The 22,650-nt window shown below is 33.4% G+C and overlaps 1 protein-coding gene across 3 annotated transcripts in view; it reads right to left on the minus strand.

The window, feature by feature from the left end:
* Positions 1-19,094, minus strand: part of LOC106470129 (putative L-aspartate dehydrogenase) — a 36,647-nt gene extending 17,553 nt beyond the window's left edge. Inside the window, exons 1-4 of one of the 3 annotated variants that reach the window (XM_013930656.2) lie at positions 18,988-19,094; positions 11,706-11,851; positions 4,571-4,794; positions 2,168-2,311 (exon numbers count right to left, since the gene is read on the minus strand). In XM_013930656.2, the coding sequence (XP_013786110.1) occupies positions 2,168-2,311; positions 4,571-4,794; positions 11,706-11,757 (420 nt within the window). In that variant the 5' untranslated portion in view covers positions 11,758-11,851; positions 18,988-19,094. Of the gene's footprint in view, positions 1-2,167; positions 2,312-4,570; positions 4,795-11,705; positions 11,852-15,199; positions 15,340-15,431; positions 15,594-18,987 lie in introns of those variants that run through there. The other 2 variants (XM_013930658.2, XM_022398715.1) reach the window with 2 other exon arrangements.
* Between the last annotated feature and the right edge of the window lie 3,556 nt (positions 19,095-22,650).

Here is a 22,650-nt window from a genome sequence, read left to right on the forward strand (position 1 = left end):
AGCTGCCATTGTTGCAGGTTTCTTGCCACTGCTGTAATCTTTCTTCTTGTTTCTTTTCTCGTTCTTCTTGCTTCTTTCTTTTTCCTCCAACAACTGCTGTAATTTCTCTTGTTTATTTTGCCGTTTGAGCTGCCATTGTTGCAGGTTTTCTTACAACTGCTGTTGTCTCTCTTCTTGTTTCTTTTCTTGTTTATTTTCTCGTTCTTCTTGTTTCTTTTCTTTTTCCTCTAACAACTGTTGTAATTTCTCTTCTCGTTCTTCTTGTTTCTTTTCTTGTTTTTGTATTGCTGCCATCAAATCTGCTAAGCTGTAGTTTGATTTTCCGCCTCTCGTTTCCATTTTTCGTCTCTTTTTTTTTCTATCCCACTCTCTGACACCAATTTGTTACGTCTCCGTTCGTTAATTAACTTTCCGTAACTTCGTTCCGACAAAACTTAAGCGACACAAGTCCTTTCTTAATAAAACTGGTTTATTCTTTCCAAATATAACTTTACCAATGCACTCAACTTCAACAATCGCGCTAAACAAACGCTATAACAACGAACGTGCTCAATAATACTTCTGACTGCAGATCAAATACTCACTGTCTACACACACATTACCTTACATTACCCTGTCACGTTGTCACCCTCTTTTATATACCCGACTACCCTATATCTAGTAAATACTAGAGCATTCGCCAAAGTACAGGATAGTTCTAGAAACGTGGCGTCACAGTAGTCATGTGACTTGCTGACGCAACAATATACACATATATACTTGAATTAAAGAGGCCAACATTTGTGAGTGAATGCAACATGTCTCCACCATGCAATCCAAACTTGGCCAATTTTGACACCAGAAAAAGCATGAAAAAACACAGAAAAATCGAAAACTTTCTATATCACAGTTTCGGATCTGCAAAAATGTATCTTTGTACCACATCCCGTGTAAGTTGGTTGACATACACATGAATAGTTCACAAAAACCCCAAAATGTGCTTTCCTCACTGAAAAAATGAGCAAAAGACAAAAAATTCCCAAATTGTCTATATCTCTGTTTGTGACCTATAAAAAAAGTACCTTTCTTTGAAATCCCATGTAAATTCAGGACTGTAGGAAGTGATAAGGCCAGTCAGGCCATGATCTGACCACTTTTTCATGGCATGTATAACTACAACTTATATATTAAAACCTGTTTCTTATAATTCAATACATTATGTTGTGTGTATGCAATAGCATTAAATTTTCAAAACATTTCCTGGGGGCATGCCCCCAGACACCCCTGTAAATATCATGCTTCGCATGCCAGTAGTTTGTCGCATAGTTGTGGCAATAACCTTACCACTTCAAAATTACTTCTGATGGCAATGAAATTAGCCAAAATATGGCAGAGTAATTGTCACAAAAAAAAACTACAATTATGCTTTTTATAACATCTTAACCCCATAAAATGACCAAAAATGGGGAAGTCCACCATTTTTGTTTGTCAGTGTGTAGGACCTGTAGAAAAATACCTTTGTACCAAATCCCATGTAAACTGGTCAAAATTTGTCAGAGTAATTGACCAAAACCCCCAACTTATGCTTTTTTTTGTGAGCTCTGACCTCCCTTAAATGACTGAAAATGGGCAAATCCAATTTTTTTGTATTTCAATGTGTTGGGCACTTGAAAATTTATATGTGTGCTAATTTTCATCTTGATTGCCATAAATATGACCACACAGGAGCCCAAATATACATTTTTGGGTTGTTTTACCTTTGGCCCCTCAAGCTCCTCAAAAAGACCTAAGTAAAAAAAAATAAAAAAGATGCCTGGGTGTATTGAATTAAGGTATAACATACTAAGTTTGAAGTCCATCCACCAAGAAAAAAAGGAGTGGGGTCAATTGAAAAGTGTTTGAAAGAAGAAGAACAATAGAAAAACAGCATGTCTCTATGCGGAGACATTAACATTGCTTAAATAAAAGGGAATAAAAATAAGGTTTAAGAATAATAACAACAAATAACAAGAGTATCTATGTTACTGAATCATACATAATGATAAAAATAAGTCAAACTACCTTTAGATTATTCTATGGTAATTATGTCTTCTATCAAAGGTTTGTGCAAAATTGTAAAATCATCAGTTATGTCAAAACAAAAAGGATAAATATATAGAACAAGCAAGCAAATAAGGAAAAAACATACTTTCAGTGTACCATGATCTGCCATTTTTCTTATATCTTCTCCTCCCCACAGTGCACCATTGGCAATATAGATGCCATACTGGGTTGCAGCTTCCCTCAAGCTAATTTCTGTATTCTTATCAGCTAATACTGTTGGTGAACCAATCTGTGGAATATTTATTTGAAAATATATGTAGAATTAACTCTATATGTTAAAATATATACATGAAAGCAAACAAAATTTAAATTGTGAGTAACTCCATTATTGTAACATCATATGTACTAACCTCATAAAACTATCTGGACATCTAATTAAAATAAAGGGTCCCAATGACCAATGTTATAATACAACATTGTAGTCCTTTAGGCTGATATTACTGCTGATAGTTAATGAGACATGGTCTTATCTAGGTTACAACAGTTGTCTGATGCAATTTGTCTCCACTGTTGTTTACAGAGTTGAGTCAGTTGATGATTATTAGAAAGCTATACTTTAATGGTTCCAAGAAAGTTCTATAGATTTAAAATCCATGCTCTGAAACCAAACATAGTTCTAAGTGCTTTGAGACAAGGAATATTATCTTATTGAAACAACATGTTTGTGTGATAATCAAAACTCTGCATCGCCCCATGTGGAAGCTGTTTTTCAATAGCTTGTGATATTTAGGGCCACTTAGACATGTAAACACTTTACAGATAGCTCTCATACTGAATGTATGGAATTCATCTCATACCATAACACTACCACAATTTAATTATTTGGCTGCTTGCTTCAGACCCATATTCAGCCATAATTTGAAAGTAAATGATAGTTCACAAAATTCACAATGAATCTTTAAGGTTCAGTACTAATAAGCTTTACAAGAAGCAAAACGATGCTAACCATTATGTTTGGCAAATTATAAGTTGTGTATCACATTCTTTTCAAGTTACACATACTTGTTGATATCACGTTACAAAACCTTACAGATGGTATCCACTCAAAGATACCATTGTTATAGATAGAAGGTTTAGCAATTTTTCACACTTTCAGCATTCTTGGGTGTCAGGATTGTTATAAATGTCATATTTCCAAGCTCTTCCAATAGCTCAAAGGTAAGCTTGAGGGCTTATAACACTAAAAACTAGGTCCCAATACCTGTTACAAGCAAAGTGTATATAGCCAATTTTGTAGTTTTGTGCTTAGAAATAAACAAACATATTCTTAAATTTTCAAATATAGTTTAATCATTCCATGCATAATACCAGGCATTGCAAATGTTTCACTTGTCAACTTTTTACATTTACAGCAACTCGAAATATTTCTTCTCACTAAATCACATCATTCTTATATTTTGTACCACTTTGACATTACAAGTGTATGTAAGTACTTGTGCTTCTGTATTACTATTCACTGAATTTCTTTTCAAAGCATGCTGGCTGGGCCATGTCATATAACAGATTAGAATATAGATGCATTGTATTACCAATCATAGAAGGGTAACATAATGCATCTAGTAACAGACCTTATTCACACTGATTTCATATATGAATTCCTTGGTGTACTTCTGAGTAGGATCTATAAACATTTCAAAAATACCCATTGAAATCAAGGTGTTATAAAGAAATGATTCACAGATCTTCAAAGAGAAATAGTTATTGTATGCAGAATTGGTGATATGAGTATGCAAAGTATTCTATCCCATGTATTCATACATGTATTGACTACAAGTAATGTGCTCCTGAAGAAATGGAGGACCATTGGACATGCTAATGAGGAATATAAAAACAGTGTCTCTAAATCGATCACTTCTTGATTAATATATAGTTTGAAATGTGTTTTAAAATCCAATCAAACATCTATTAATAAATCTATCACCCAGAACTTCATTGACAGTTCAAGAAATTAAATTACTTATTACAGCCATTATTGCTCTAATGATAATTTCAAGCCATAAATTTGGGATGAAAACCAATCCCAAACCACCATGATAAATTCCACTAATCATTGTTTTTTTTTTTTCATATTGAAGTGGGGTTATGATGGCAATCTGGAGAAAATTATAGATATGACTATATCATTTTAACTGTGAAATGTGGTGAGGGTAGTACTGAGGATTTGGTCTGCTTAGCTATTCAGGGTTGCTTCACTGAAAATTTGTTAGTGAAAAATTCTTAGATCTCCTAAAGAACTGATTTTTTTCATTACTTTTTTACTTCTTAACATTAACTTCTGTAAAACATATCAACAGTATCTAAACCAAAAATAGAATGTTTAAGATTTCTTCAATATTACAGGAGATGAATATGGTCACTTAATGACATCTTGTATGACACAAGTGAAGCAAATGTTATTATTAGCTTTCAGTACTGGTTACTTCATTTCGTGTCATGTCTGAGGTCAGGAGGAGTTAATATGTTTTATTACTCATGTTTATGAACATACCATATAATCACAATGTCTAACAAACAGTTTGCCAAATTCTGCTGTAATGGAAGGGTGTGCCACTTCCACCACCAGATCAGGATGTTTGTCTGTGAAGTTTGACAGATCATCTAATTGAAGAGATGGGTCGACTTTACCAGCCAAATAACTCTTTGTTCTGTTCCAGACAAATGCAAGTTCAAACTCTTGCTGCTTCTCAAGGATTGCCTGAACCAAATATTGACCTGGGTTAAAATAAGAAGAGCATTCAGTGTGTTTCTAAATGTTAAAATGTTAAAAATTTTAATACTTGCCCTAATTTGAATATTCACTTCATAAAACCCTTCCAGGTAAATTATAAACAGCTTAATGATCAGGTTTATGATCTATCTATATAGATTATAAAAACACAACCAGATGTTTCTGTTCAAATTCCTTAAATGTTGGACTGCACAAAATGTTATACTTTTAAACTATGAACATAAGTTGAGAATAGTATTATTTGTAAGCATTTTTTAGGCATTGATAATTCCATACCATAAATAAAATTATGAGTTTTATCACTTAATGTGTCATTTTTTAAAACGTTTGTGTAAATCATCCAATATTTTTTCTTATGAAATTTATAAACATAAGTTACGATATTTCAGAATAAACTGAAAGAAGTTAATAATCAAAATATTTTGATATTCTCAACATCTTTACACACAACTCAATGAAAACAACAATTTATTTAAATTAATGTAATAATATATGTATTACCATATAAAAAATTAATGTATAAAAAAGTACTTTAGTTTCTAATCTTAGTCACTTTTCATTGAGATTCCCTCCCCCACACACACACACTTGTAGAGCAGTTCAGTAATTCCAGAGACTAAACTGATCACATGACATATGAGGTGATTTCTTGAATTTTATAAATACAACGATGTAATCAAATCATGTTTAGTTTGCAAAAGAACAGGTAAGTCCATGACAATACTCTGACTCTCAAAGGGGAATGAGCATCTTTTTTTTGTTTTGACAAGCTGTTTAAACAAGTTTTAACTGTTTATTTAATAGGAATATATCTGCTCTAAGAAAAATAACAGTGCACAAAAACTGATAGCAGACTAAAAGAAAATATCATTGAGCATAATTATGTGGTGCAACACGTCTGAATGCTGACCAATATATTCAATAGTATTCATGATTCAGCTAACTTTAACATATCATGCAAAAATAATAATAATCATAAACAATTGTATTATCACTGCCAATTAATTTAATAATTTATTATCTCTGAATAAAACAGGAAGGCACGAATATACTGGAGGTTAGAGAGCACACTGTGAATTAAAGGAGTAGTGTGTGTGTGTGTTGTATGGTCTGTTGATTTGCATTTCACGCTTTTCTTTACTAACAGCAGAACAAAAATATTAAGAAAACTACAAAAGTCACTTGAGCCTGATTGTGTTTTACTGATAGTGCAAGCTGCTGAATGTAACAGTTTGGCACTCATTCTAGTGGCAGGGATTTGGTCCTTTGATTCTTCTCTTTAAAATAGTGAGTTATATGCAGAGTTTACCTAAATGTTGTTGTCAACCATGTCTATCCTATGATACTGCATTTCCACCTTGATAGCTTAAGAACATTCAATACAGAAATGCAACAATCCACCATAACATGCTGGAAGATCAATATATTCAGTAACATTCTTCGGCCAGTACAGTCACCTATCTTAGTCTGATTGAACTTACTTAGAATGAATCTGAACCTTGAATTCACCCTTTTAACCTTGTGTATGTCTGTGAATCAATTGCAGATAAAACTCTTAGATGAATGGAATAGAGTTGCATGAAACAGATCTATCAAACTTAATGAACGTTTAATGTTTATCCATTTTTTGGAATATACTGCCACTGTTGCCACAAGTTTTCAATGTATAACTTTCTTAACTACTGTCCAACTACTGTTTTACAAGTTGTTTAGGTAAGTAGATTGAGAAAATAAAAGTGATACTCTTCCTGCACGTATGATGTGAATGTTAAAATATTATGCCTATGTAGTTAGAGAGCAGCTGCTTATGGTATTTAACATTTTCTACATAGTCTACATTCTTATGATGAAGAATTTGCATTTTTAGCTTGAAATAGTCGCATACAATGGCTTCTGTTGACACCCTGTAACTAGAATCCCAAAACCCTATTGCTAATATCAGGTTTTGTAGGGTGGATTCTTTAATATTCTAAAGTAAGTGAACCAGACTGTGTGGACTTTGACAAAAAAGATATAATTAATTAAACTATGATAACCAACAGCATAACAACAGCATAACAAACATTTGTATATACGTTTGACTTGTTTTAATATGTTATTTTAAAACAAATGAGCTGTGTTGCTGTTTGTTTATTGTTGAAATTTATCATCACATGCCAGAGACACCTACTGAAATGACAAGACGAATTATTCTTCTCTGTTCTGTTATTACAATACAGTCTGTGATAATTTCATTTTAAAAATCCCCACTATACACTCTTTATCACTAGACTCACAATCACGCAGTCTCAATCTAAATAATAATCTTTCGACGCGTATTTATATCCCGACAGAAGTCTAGAACATTCCATGAAATACTAGATATTCTGATGTAATAATACTCAATTAAAAATTCAGTAAGTCGTAGTACTATGATGCAACTATATAATAATTGCCAATTCATAACAACTGAATGTACATGCTACACAACATATGATTCATTAACAATTACCTAAATAAACTTGCCATAAACTCTCACTTCTAAAAATAACTAAATATGACATCCATGCCATATAAACTATACAAATCATAATGCTTGAATTAAACTGAAACAGTTGTGTACACCTAAAAGCTATACATGATTTTGAGAGAAAGCTAGCTTGGTTCTGTCATGAAACTAGAACTATAAAGTGATTGTGGGTTTGAGATTTAAGTATTTTTGTAGGTTTTTATTTTCATAGGAGGCAGGATTTGAGAATTGTGCTAATCTTAAACCCATTTGAAAATTACCTATATGAGTAAGAGTCTGGTTCATGAGACTACACAGCATTTAATATATAAGATAGACCTTTTGACACTTTTTACTGAACAGAACAAAGAACTTATGAGAAACTAATTGCAGTGGTATAAGAATGTTTTTTCCAGCAAAAGAAAAAGATTGGCACATGATGACATAGGTAGAGTACTACCTAGCTTTCCTGATTTATTAGCTAATACAGCCTATGGCATGCAATTAGAATAGCTACCTCGTGTTGTGCTATGCATATGCATGATGTTTTAAATTACAAAGTTTGTATTTAACCCATGACTACCTATATTATATTATGATTCGTTTATACATAGATGAGTACAACAATAATCATTACTATAGGTTTTATGTATCATATAAAGTACAATGTTATGTTAAAGTATATACTGGTCACCTCTTTAAAATTGCTATATATTTTTGTTTTCATACACTACTAATGACACAATCCAGTCACCATCTCAGTCATTCTCTGGTGCCAGCAATAAATGTGAAGCTTGTGAGGTTGACAATATTGAGCTATATTCTTGTGGTGATGACATGCAAACTGGTTTATTTGATCCTCAAACTGCTTCAAGCACTGACAACTCCATTATTCCTGGACCATCATCATCCTACTGCACTAGAGACACCAGTCATGGATTTACTAGAGATTTTTCATGATATTTCTGTAGTCACTGAGCCATGCATTGACATTGGCAATTTATTGACATCAACAAAATCACTTGACAAAAAATGACATACTGTATTTAACTATTAATCTATCAAGTGCTGAAAGTATTCCTATCTTTATAAGCATGTGGCACTACCAAAAGTTTTTCCTACCACCTTTTCTCATGGATGTAGTTGCAAGTTTAAAATAACTTGGCTTGAAAAATACTCATGGTTATTATACAGCCCAAAATTGGGTGGCATTTTTTGTGGTCCTTGTGCTACCCTTCGAAAATGCAAATATATGTAAACAAAAATCCAAACAAAATAAAAAGTTGAAAGTATTAAGAATGAAAAAATGAAAACTCAATATAAATAAAACATCAAACTTGTATTAAAATATTTACACACACACACAAAAAATGCTGTACGTGAGACATGTGATCATGTCTCGCTATACACAAATAACTACTATACCACTAATAGTGGCTTCAAAAACTTTATCTTGGTCAAAATGTAGTTCTGATACATGTCGTTCTACTGCGACTTCACATCGACTTGTTGATTTGGATACTTAAAATCGTTTTAATATAATGTACTCAACTATGTATATGATAAGGCAGTCAAGGTCAAAAGTGAGAATTTTTAGGCATCATTTCTGTAGAATTAGTTTCTAAAAGTAAATATATGGGAATAATGGATAAACGTAAACCTTCTTGATCAATTTTTTCGTAAAACGGAATTTCTTTACTGAAAACATATTAAAATGTTATAAGATGTGTAACTTAGACTCAAAAAAAAGAAAAAGCCATCCCACCTTACTTTATTATTACTGACATTAATCATCATTATTAATAACTGTGCACCTACAAGCCATTTTCCTCTTAACTTTCCTCTGGTGACACTACAATTAAGCCCATGCATAAATGCCGCGTAACCACGTTATTAGGAGAAAAACTATAACAGTTAGTAGTTAAATATTCTAGCAAACTATCCAAACCTCATTTTATCAGTGAGTTAAAGTAAATTTATATTGAAAATTCCACTTCGAATAAGGATTTTTTTTCCACCCGAGATACGGTTTCTCAGAATCGTAGACTGTAATTAAAAGTTACTTTGAGTATTAGTTTACAGTCTCAGGAGATATGTCGACAGACATTGACCTCTCACATGAAGCGAGTTCTTTTACTGATATTACGATTGGTCTTCTGGCGTATACTATCATACTGATTCCCCATCTTTTGCTTTTCCTAGCTACAATATGCCATAATTTGTTTTGAACATCGATAAAGGTCTTTCATGGTTACCCCAGTGCAGAGGAGGTCGATAATCTGCCAGTGAAGTTAAATAATTTATAAGTAAACAAAGTAAAAACATAAAAAGTTTATATTATACACACTCACATATATTCACAGATATACACATAATTTCCGTAAGAGCTGCTCTTCAATCTGAAGTTGTCCTTTTTATTTTTATATATATGTTCGTATAAAAAAAAATTGTGATCGTAGACAGAGCCGAGTGTGGTGCATTGGTTAGCGTGCACGGGATATTATTCCAAGAATTCACGGTCCGCGTTCCGTTGTCGCAAAAAACAGGATTCGCACTTAGAGGACGTTGATTCGCTGTAAGAGTTACAACCAAATTCCATTATTCCGTTAGGCAAGATTAGTTCAAGAAATGGAGTGGTGTTTAATAGTTGCCTTCCATCTAGTCTATCTGATAAAAATAAGAGACGTGCAGATATCTATTGTGTATCTCTGCGCGAAAATTATAAACCACAATAAAAAAAAGTCGAAAACAATGATTTGTTTACTTATATTATTACCTTTGAAAGTGTAATTTGAGCGTTATATTCGTAATATATACATGTAAATCTTCCTTTGCAATTCTCAAAAGCTCATTCATTACAATATAAAGCTTTCTAATCTTATATTACATTTTAAACCAAAATTTCAAACTGTTTTTACAAGTAAGCAACAACTAGAAAAAATCTTTAGTCGACTGAAACAAGCAACCATTTCACAGGAAGGTGTAAGAGAAAGAGAATTGCCTATACTTTTGCGAATAAAAAATCTCACTATAATGGAGCAATGGCGTGGCCGTCTATATATATATATTTATGTGATCGAAATAACAAATACAATGGTGCTATCTGTTGTGCTGAAATACAACATCTCAATGCTAGAAGTGTGATTCTGGTTTATGATATCTAGCGCCATCTATTAATAGCATCACAAACAAAAATCCATAAAAAACATTAACGCTTTGGGTGTTCAAGATTCAGACAATTAGAAAATATTTATGATATGTTACAATGAGGTATGAATACTACGATTCCTAATTACTAGAACAAACAGACGCCCATAAGACGTCGTTTTTACTAGTAAGAATAATAAAACAAGAATATCGTTTATTATGATAATGAATACCAGGACTAGTACTCATAATCAAACGAAAAGCTCACTGTTATCAAGGCACACTATGATTTTTCACAAAATAAATCCAAAATAGCAATGCAAAATTAAGCAATTCTGATTAAAATTACATACTTATTACATGTATATTTCACAAACTTACTAAATTTTTTTAACACCATAAAATATTTAGAAATGTGTGTAAGCAAACTGAAAACAGTTAAGATAAAACATGTAATATAAAGTCTTAACAAGGAAAAGAAATTACAGCGTATGTTTTACAAATTTAGAAATTGAGCACAGGGTTATTTAACATGTTAACTTTCTAAAGTACAATCAAACAAATAATTATAAATTAAAACAACAAGAAAACCAGAACATGCGAATAATCAGAAAACTAATTTTACACTTAGTACATTTGATTTAAATACACATTCTTTGTAATCTGATTTTACACAACATAAAAATTGTGAAAAGAACAGTGTTTCACATTTGTTTAATATTATCTTTTAATTTTCTACCCTTAACATTTTCTGGATTATTATGTTACTTTATATCCTTTGTTTGAGTCAAGCCTTTTCTTGCGTGAACCCGCTTGGCTTATTCCACTTTTTTAACTTTGACACTCAACTTCGCCGAGTTTATTTTTATTTTTTCCTTTTAATTAATTCTGGGGGGGGGGGGGGGAGCGGGGCGTAGAAGATTGGTGAAATGTGTTAGTGCCACATCTTTGTCGAAAGTGAAGGGAGCAAGAAGAATCTCTTGACCACCTTAAGTTTGAATCCCAATATTTATTTATTTTTACGAGATCCCTACCACCATGCAACCAATGTCCTTATTTCTTGCAGTTATCTTCGGAATCATCGTTTACTGAAAGTAAACTAAAGTACCTATTTAGATTCCATAAACACTGAGAAATAGCAATATATATTCAACATCTGATAGAAATAAGACCAATTAAATAAAGTAAACCAATGAAGATTCTATAGCATAAACACGGAAAGTGCAACATAATGTACAAGACTAACCACCTTTTACCCACCTAGGTGACCAAATCCAACAATTCCAATTCTTCTTCGCCGAGAAAAACTCATATTTTTTTTCAGATATTTACCAAGCTACTTTCTGTCTCTTTCTTTTCGACAATAGTTGCTACTATTTTCCCATAACTACAGCTGAACATAAATCCTGAAAAGTGAATCTAAATTAAATAAGGTAATCAACATTAAACAAAAAGTACGAAAACTATCACAATAAGCATATATCTATCTTGCAAATAGCTATTGAAACAAATCTTAATTTGTATATTGAAATAAAAAGGTCATTGCACGAGATTTAACCTGATGTTGTATGCTCAGGTGCAACATATATGTGAAGGTTAAGTGGTACTGAAAAAACTTCACCACAATTATCGTGAATATTCCAAAATTTGAGAAAACACCTTAATCCTTCATGAAACTACTTTATGTTATGCAATAATATATGTAAACGTATAAAAAAAGAGCATACAATAGATATGAAAAAATATGGAATTAACACTGAGTACCCCGAGTTTCACCTAAATACTGCCTAAGAAAACCGAACGAAAACAACGTATTCTTTAGAAACCTATTAATACTTATTTTTGACAATAAGGATATTAAGTAAATTATTGTAAAATGTAAGTATTGGTTATTATTCATTAAATACAAGAGTGTGTAAATTATCATTTGCAAATATTTTATCGTTAGTTTTGTGCACAATAAGGATTTTCCCTATATTTTATTATTCGCAATTACTATGTGATAGAATTGTGCAGTTATTGTTTGAGTTATCCATTGTGACGGTTACAATTGAATCGTAAAATGAACTTATTGCTATAATACTAGAAAACTTTTTCTCATGTTTTGAATTTAAAACCAAATATATTGTATATCATTACATCTTTTTTTGAGCACATGTATTCGAGAGAAACAAAAAAAACTGAGCTGAATACCTGGCTGACAGTAACAATAAAACTGACTAATAAACTTGCTAGTTTAATAATTAATTACAATCACCTACTCTAGCCTAACTCGCTCTTTATATCTCGCTTGAACTGCTCTAAGACTTTCCTTTGGTCAAACAAAATTACAATAATACATTGAAAACCTCAGTATACTTGCTTTAAAGCTTCTCATTTCAGCTTTGTTTTGCAAAGATTAAGGCCACTGTTATGTATCGTGTTTTTACAGAATTTTTTGTTGATTAAACGATGTTTCAAGTTATACAGTAATAGAGGATTTATCCTTACAATATAGAATTCACTGGTAAAATCATTTCTACGTGCAAAACAGGTATTTTGTTTTCACTTTATCTCAGGTTTTAGAAAAGGTAATATGTTCCCACGATAATGATTTCAACTAGGCATACTCTCCTCTCTATATTCATGGACTAAGATTTATCTCACAACTCTGCTAACACAATACTTCATCACTGACAAATTTGGATGTCAAACTTCGCCTCTCTCAAAATACAACAGATTCAGTGTTGCCAGATGTACGATAATGATCGTATTTGTAAGATAATTTTGTCGTGTCATTACATTTGAAACTTCTCATCGCCTTGTTATAGCTAGGGGGTCAGACAAATAATAATGTTCTTGTAGCGCAGGTTTCTGCAGTGCTACAAGAACACACCCAATGATATCATTACAATATAAGCTGGGAGACAGAAATCACCGACAATAATTCAGTGTTGAATTACTTGTTCATGTGATCTATTGTATTCGTGTGTTTGAGTTCTAACCGCCTATAAAACTTCATTTTCCACCTGATGAATCAACTGCATATATTGTATTGGATCAGCATATTAAAGTCACTTGATAGTAATTTGGGTATTCTTAATTTAAAGGATTAAACTAAGTTAAAAATATTTAAAGACTTAAATCTTGAAAAGTTAAATGCTCTGAACTATAAAGCTGAAAATATGTCCTTTAGTAATTTAAATTATGTGTTTCCTACGCTTTGAGATTTGATTTTCAAGAATGTCCAGGAAGTTTCCTAAAGTTTCAGATGTTTCTTAAGAATTTTTCACTTTCATTTGTTTTTACAATATATCTTGAAAAATAACACATCAATTATAAAGTCAGATAACTTTGTAATATACAGGCATACATGCGTTTTCTTGCTTCTTGTTTTAATATAGAATGCTTCAAAATTTTTCAGTTATACAAATGTATAGCAGTTTTTGCATAGCATGTGGTCAAGATAGTCATTAAGTTTCTTTTGTTTTACCCTCCTTAGTTGTCAGTCGCCTGATATGCCGGTGATAAATACAGCTTTGAAGCTGCTCCTTGTGTGTGTGGAAGTCGATTGTAGTTCTCTCTAAAGATAGGTCAGATGATATATGCAAGTTAAAAACTTCATTATTTTCTCATGCGAATGACTGCAGTATTTAAAGGTAAGGCTTATTTCCTGACAACTATCAGACAGGTAAACCCATAATAACAGCAGATTCTTTTAGAAAATGAAAAGGCTCATTTGTTTCTGTACTTTGTCAGCAATCAGTTCTAGACTTATCTTCTTCTCCTTCACTTCAACCTGCCACGACTCGACTTCGCCTTCACGTCTGCCTACCTGCCTCAAGATTTTTTATTTTTAAACTACAGCCCAGTTAGAATCAGCCCATTTGGCCCGAATAGACCCCAATAACCCTCAGGAATCTATAATCGTTAGTCACGCGCAGGGTGAAGGAAGATTGCTTAATCTTCGAACACTCGTGAAGATTAATTATTTCTTTCAAATTAATTAATTTTACATCAAAATAACTGCCAGACAATACACAGATGATGAAGGGAGTGCTCTCAAGTTGATAACTTGGCCGAATTTTAAGTTATGTGAGAAATAAACAGAGTTGACAATTTTAAAGAACAGTGAAAACAATCTTTATTTAGACACACACAAAAAAAGAAGAAAATGTGTGCATAATTGCGTAGACGAGAGGATGATCTATAGGATCAGTAAATAGCTCGTTAGCTTTCCATCCCTCGAGATGAATCTCTGCTCAATTAATCATAATTAAGATCAAATAGAACTGAACGAAGAGAGTGCATTTAAATCTACAATATAAACTCTCCTTCTTGGTCTAGTGGACAATGTCACCTTTTGACCTTTGTTCCACGAGAACACTAGTCGGTTGTCATTTTCAGTTGACGTCATAATCGGCTGGCCAAGGACATTTTAGTGCTAACCCGCTCAACCCAGATTCTACATATGAAACAATTATCCCTGTGGGCGCAGGAGATGCCACCTACTAGATAATCAATAAATGAAGCAACTAGAACAAAGCATAGTTAACAACCTTCTAGACCACATGTAACCATCATGACAGTGTAGAAACTAAATAATAGAGTAGTTTCACCCTTTTGGTTAGCAGTATTTCAACCACCTGACCATCCCAGCTTTGAAGATCGAGCAGTAACCATATGGTTTAGTACATATATGATATTCTCGTTAGTACATGAGGCTTTGAAAGCAAGGGTCATTAAATCTTTTAAATCATTAATCTTTTAATTACCTGAACATAATAGCTGAAGAGAAAAATCAATCACTCTCTGTCATACTGATTAGGAGACCGACATTGGCATCTTGACCAATGGTCAGGGTTGACAGCAGCTTCCAGTTCTAGTGACTTCCCCTCTAGCTCCTCAAAGTTTTTCTTTGTTAAACCAACTTAAACCTCCTAACACATCCAGATATTCATCTGTCAATGGTAATAAAAAGGTGTCAATGCGAGTTGCTGTACTTACCTATTAGAAGTCCATACAGTAACCCTGATGTACCTTCTTTCTTTCTGCCCTTCTGTAGCATTCCTAGTGTTTCAGTACTTGCAACCATCATAGTACTTGAAAAAAGTCAGCATAATGGTCATCTTATCTGGCATCCATTGCTTGTGTTTAGGTTGATGAAGCAACAGTGAACAGCCTCCAGTATGAGAAGAATAGGCTTTGGTCTGGCATACAGGGTCTATAGAATGAGGCCAAACAAACCCACCTTTAACCTTCAAAGGATTTGGATTGATTCCTGAGATATTTTAGGCAGCTCATGGTCTGGAAAGAATTAACATTAGAGCAGGCTGTTCAAGACCTGATCCTCAGATTGGACAGTCTGTCTTTTGATATTGTTGATCATTTGGATAAAGGGCAACTAGATGACTGGGAAATCATTATAATGACTGTGCCACTAACTTGATCCTGCAAAGGGTAGGGTGATTTACCAGACCACGTTTAATGCTAGAAAGAGGGGTGCTACTGAGGGTATGGCTGCTTGTGTATATGATCTGCACTGATTGCATGGCAAGCCTTATCTAGCAATGTCCTAGCAGAATGGGAGGGCATCCTAGTAAGTAAATTTATTAAGGGACTCCCTTGTGAACTTTTGCAGCAGCACATCTTCACCCTCAATGAGGCTCTGTCTATTGTACAATTTTTGAAGTGGTAACTTCAATCTCGCCATTGGAAAGGAGAAAGCATGCAGTAGTAGCTGCAGTGACAACTCCATAAACAAAGGGTGTAGCATAAATGCTTCCACTGCAGCAGGCCAAACACAATCAATGGGATGCCAAACAACCAGCTCCACAGAATACAAATATGAGGTAAACACACTGGCTACCAGTAACTAGCAAATAAAATGCAAGCCCTTCAATGGATTACATGCCATTGCCATACCTACTTGCAGTACATCTACAACTGCAGCCACAGCCAATGTCCCCATCTAAACCTTGCTGTAGATGAAAAAGTGAAGTGTAGAACTGCCAGGGTGGAAGGGCTACCAGTTCCAGCCACTGGACTGGCAAGTGCATTTCAACCCCAACATCCTCACTTTGACAAACAACAAAGGGGCAAAGACATCAGTACTGTTCATCAGATCAGCAAGTATAGGGCGATTAACAATGAGTAACAGACACAATAGCAAATGTCCCAGTAAACTAACTGAGCCCAGATTGGGCTTTGTAGGTGGTTTGGGCATACAGTGCTTAGCTTGCACCAAGAAGGCTAGTGATCAACCCAGCTCTGTCAAGAATGGGTGGGATCTGGTATATGCCTTTACGGGTGCAAGGGCAAGAAGCTGAAGCAGTGAGAACCCTGGTGGAGCTCGCAATCTCCCACGACCTGTTAGTGAAGCCACCACCATGGCCAGTGAATATATATTTCGTTTTAGCAAATGGGGATAGACTAGATGTCATAGGAGAGGCAAATCTGAGGTGCCACCTACAGAACAAAGTGGCCATTCCTTGGTTTTGAAATAGATATCCTTGATATGGATATACTGTAGAGTTTGTCATTCAGTTTATCCATGCAATGGTTGATCTGAAGTTTCGAGGGAAACTCATACAGTGCTGTTCAAGTGAACTGCATGAGTGTATGTGACAAAGGGAATTGTTGTACCTCTGTATAAACAGGTGGTGTTCTGTGGTCTATTTTGAACAAGATCCAATATGTTGGTACTATGTAATTTAGTTATAAAAGCCAAGCAAGAGATAAACTATTTCCTGTCAGAAAAGTTGGCAGTACTAGCTAGGGCAGTGATCCACCCACCCACCAAAGGATGGAGTTCTGGTGTTGCTTTGCAGCTGTGGATGATTGGTCATCAAGCTGGACTCTGGAATGGTCAAAGGTACAGTGAGTGAAATGGGAGTGACCAGTACTAATGGAAGCACTTGGGTTGCATTCATTATACCACATCTGAAAGCAAATACAGGGCTCCTGACACCCTGAAGGCACTGGTTGAAGATTGTGCTGATGCTCTAGACCCATTACAGTGAGAGCATCTCAGTAACTTGTTGGTTGAATATACCTATGTGTTTGTGAGACTAGGTGGCCAGCTGGATCAAAAAATTGGTAATTTGGAAACAACTGCATTCGAACATCTGCTTGCCAAGTACCTAGATGCAGCTCCAGTCGACTTTTATGCCAATGGTCTGCTTAAATGTGGTATTAAAAGACTGTAAATTTATGGGTCTGTGGAAAGTTTGTCCTTTTCAGATGCTTGTTTCAGTGAGAATTGCGCTGTTGAGCAATATTGTTCAGTAATAGTCATCAGACTAACAGCGATTAATATGGTAGTAAGTATAGTTCTAAAGACAACACAGAACCTGAAAATTATTCTTATAAAGTGCGAGTAACCTTCAGTATAAAATAAAAATTATAGTAATTATCAAGAAAAAGTATCCTATCAATACGTTTGTGGGTAACTTATTCATTGATTTTAGCTAATGCTGTTGGTATTATATTAAATTAGTTTTGTCGACTTTAAATTAATATACATTTACAAACTACCATAAACTGCAACGATGGTTATTAAATTGAACCTAATTAGCAATGTGATAACTAGTTTATTTTATCGAATCTAATTTTAAAAGTCTCCAAAATTAATATTTTTTAACTCATTCGTAAGACCAAGTCTCATTGTCTCCACAGTATAAACCTTTTAGTTAATTCGAGTCATATAATTGTGGGGCAATTACATTTTAGTCCAACGGTATCAAGGAAGGAAGCTAATATTCAAGCTGACAAGTAAACCCTGTTGATAAAACGATGGCGAGAAATTCTACACGTTATAGTCTCAATATTTATTGGAATTTCAGGACCATAGTAGCATCAGCAACTTTACAGGGGTGGGGGCAACATTCACAAAGACACCGAGGCTTAAAAGGGAGAAGTTATAAATATCTTTAAAACTATCAGTGTTATAACACACACACACACACGTGTATATATATATATATATATATATCTATTTATAAACATACGCATAATTCTTGTAACTGTTAAATAGTTACCTTTCGCATGTTACATCATTATTTAGAATTTTTAGGCCTTTTATATTATTTCAGTACCGCTATTTCCAGTTATCCATCAATGAAATTTATTCTATTAAAAGTGCCAACTTCTTACATTAAGTCGTGTACACGCTGGTTTTTAAATGAAATATGTAATCTTCTGAGTGAATGGTATGAGTTTCCATTAATTTTAGTGTATTTTACAATAAATTTATCAACAACATTATTTATTTCAAAGGAGTAAAATTTCAAATTCACAAGATTATGTACAGTGAAATGCTATATAAACAAACTAGGAATACACAAAAAGAAAAAAATTGCTTAGAACTAGAAGTAATGCATGTGAGTGGGATATCGCTGATAGATAACTTTATATAGTTTATTGAAAGTAGTCAAGGGTGGTGTTTGAGTTTTAAAAACAAAGCAAATACAACTTCTAAAACAAAAATATTTTGGGATACACTATTTAGTATAATATTACATTATAATCTGTGAATTGTATGAAATTTTGAAGACAAACTTACCGCATTATTTTCCCTATTCGACTTGGTCACGAGGTCTGCGATTTATAATTCAGATTATTTCCACTAGGCGTCTATAGTATCGAAATTATACAAGTTTGTGAAAAAAGTTTAAATCCATAATAACGAAAGAATACCAAATTTATATGTATACAAGTCTCGACATTTTTACGTGACCTCTTCAGTCCAATGTTTATTTGTGAGAGAAACACATACAAATAACGGAAGTACTAAGTCTCTTAACAACATATGACGTCAGAAACCTTAAGACGTATTGAATAACATAACAACCTTTGGTTTACCGAATTTTTCGCAATTCATCGTTTCACATAACGTCCAATTTTCTGTATTACTACCAGAAGTACCCGTCCGTTGGACTGGCGAAATAAAAACTCGTTTGTAGCAAAGGATAGGAAATTATGTTTCTATTTTTTTCTTAACATAATAAACATTAAAAGTGCAATAAAAATACATATAGGTATTAATACTGAAAAGAAAGACGTACTGTTTTCAAAAATTCTATCAATATGATATTAGATGTGGGGTTCAACCCATCGATGTAGAGTTTGTAGGTTGGAGGCTATTATAATTAAACTAGAGGCAAAAGATAAAGAGAAGTGTAGAGTGGGAAATGATAGCAGGATTTCAAGAGGAGCTTAAGCTTTTAGATGCAAGGAATACTCAGCTAACAATGACTTTCAGGAAGCTATAAAGAGTACCATTAGGGCTAAAACTAAAAGGAGTGGATTTAATTGTAATAAGCATATTCTATTGAGCAACAGATTTAAGCCCTTGGCTTGTACAGAAGATGAACTATTTGAGGAAAGGAGAACAAAAGGGTCAGAGAAGGATGTAAATGATAAGGAGGTTATAGTTATAGGTGATTCCTTGACAAGGTATGTGGATAGGATATTCTGTGAATAAATAGGGAGAAAAGAATTAGCTTATGTTACCCAGAGGAACAAGTGGAGGATATAACTGACAGAGTAAGAGATACAATAAAGAGGGCTAGCAGATATGTAGTTTTTGTTGTGCATTTAGGGGCTAATGATGTAGGGAAAAGTAGGTCAGAGGAGGTCAGTCCAGATTATGATCCTGGATGGTTCCTCTTACATTTCGTACATTGTATATTGAATTTACTAGCACATCATCTAATCTAAGCAGTTCTTCATTAAGATTAGTGTCATGTTTTTTGATCAAACAGCACTTTAGAAACACTGTTAACTTGACAAGTATATTTATTTATAATGCAGAATCAAGTGCACTTTTCAGACATATATGAGGTCAATCATAAATTTTGAAGTTGTGACTTTTCCTACATTCATTTGCAAGGGCTATTAACTCAGTTGTAATGGGAGATTTAAATTAGGACTAGTCAATGGTGTGGGCCAGAATATACTAAATGTAAAAAGAATATGATGTAGAAAAAAATGTATCATAGGCAATGAGTATAGAAGTAGTTCTAATGGTAAGTTTAATTGTTGCTATTGTAATGCTAGATGTATAAGAAATAAAATTGATGACTTTAGGACACTGGTAGGAATGGAAGATTTTGATTTAATGGTAATAACTGAAACATGGTCAAATGTAGATGATTTTGATGACAGAAATTTCTTTGAAGTACAGGGTTACAAGTTCGTTAACAGGGATAGATTTCTAAAGAGAAAGGAGGATTGAATAGTTTTATATGTAAAATGTGAGATACATACTGTAGAAGTTGAGGATATCAAGGAGATTGAATCCATTTCGGTTTCTATTAACATAACGGATATAAAATAGACCACCAAATGATACCAATGAAATTAATGGAAAACTTCACAGTGAGATTCGGCTTTCAGTTGTTAACGAGGTCATAATTATGGGTGATTTTAATTCCAGTCATATAGATTGGGAAATGCTAGAGTCAAACCATGAGAAAAAGGTTTTTGAAACTGTTCAAGATGGTTTTCACCAATTAGATCCTACTAGAAACAATGGTATTTTAGATTTATTCTTAACTTCCAATACAGAAATGGTTCAGAGGGTGCAAATTTGGAAACATATGAGTGCAAATGATCATTGCTCTATTAGGTTTGATGTCTTGCTGCATATGGAGATATGCAATTATGATAATTTGGTTACAAATTTCAAAAAGATAATTTTGAAGAGATGCAACAGGAATTATCTGTTGTGAATAGGGCAGCTGAGTTATTTAGAGACACTGATCAAATGTGAAAATTTTTCAAATATTCAAGTTTAACATATTCCTTATAGAAAGAAAAAGGTGGCTGCAAGTAAAAAACCAGATTGGGTCACAAAGAGTTTAAGGGATGAAATTAAAGAAAAATATCATAAATTTAAGAAAATCAAATGACTACTATAGTGGTAGACTTAGCAGATTATATAAGATCTAGAAAGTTGGTCAAACAGGAAATTAGGATGTATGAAATAATGTTGGCTGAAAATGTAAAAATTAACAGTAAGGATTTATTTAAATTAAGGGTGAACAAAATGTTAGGATGGTGGTAGGACCCTTGAGGGATGATAAAGGAAGGCTCACATCTGATAATTATGAAATGGCTAGTTTATTAAATTTTGCATTTTCTTCTGTTTTTACTAATGAAAATTTAAGCAGTATTCCACATCTTGAACAGTTGATAGATGGAATCAAGATGACTGCATTAATTTTGAGCTTGTAAAGAAAAAATTGGGAAGTTTAAAGAACGATAAGACTCCTGGGCCAGATAATATTTCCCCAAGAGTTTTGAAGAAGGTTAAGGATTGGCTATGTGACCCACTTGCTACTATTGTTTTATAAGTTATTGAATAGCGGGCAGGTGCCGGAGGATTGGTAGTTAGCTAACGTCACTCCTCTTTTCAAGGGAGGTGATTAACATTGTCCCAGTAATTATAGGCCTATTAGTCTTACTTCAGTTTTGGGAAAAGTTTTGGAAAGTCTGATAAATGATGCTTTTCAAAGTCATTTAATTTAAAAAAATTTAGAAATTTATTGGATAGTTAACGTGGTTTCACTAAGGGAAGATCCTGCCTTACAAATTTTTTGACATTCTTTGAAAAGGTTACTACTTATGTAGATGGGGGTAAGAGTGTAGATCTGGTGTATCTGGATTTTCAGAAAGCATTTGACAAGATGACACATAAAAGGCTTCTAAAAATATCTCTATAGGTGTGGGGGATAAATCAGTTGATTAGATGTAAAAGTGGCAGTATAGAAGAAAGCAGAGGGCTGTTATAAATGGAATTCAGTCAAAATGGATTATTGTTACAAGTGGAATACCTAAGGGCTCAGTCTTAGGACCTCTGCTCTTTTTGATTTACATTAATGACATAGATGAAAGAATTGTAAATAAGTTACTTAAATTTACTGATGATATTAAATCTTTGGTACTGCTAGCTGTGAAGAGGATGCTGCTGCTTTACAAAACGATTTAGATCATTTAGTAGTTGGTCAAATAAATGGCAAATGGGTTATGATTATAATAAATGTAAGACAATTCATGTGGGTTACCATAGTTTGAATTATAATTTGGATGGGAATAACCTTAACAGTGTCACGAAAGAAAGGGATTTTAATGTAGTGGTTGATTAGTCTTTTAAGCCTTTAGGTTGTATCTACTGAAATATTGAATACAAGTCTAAAGAGGTTATAATTTCACTGTATAGGTC

Source organism: Limulus polyphemus, unplaced genomic scaffold (genome assembly GCF_000517525.1).
Source record: "Limulus polyphemus unplaced genomic scaffold, Limulus_polyphemus-2.1.2 Scaffold3836, whole genome shotgun sequence".
NCBI classification, from domain to species: domain Eukaryota; kingdom Metazoa; phylum Arthropoda; class Merostomata; order Xiphosura; family Limulidae; genus Limulus; species Limulus polyphemus.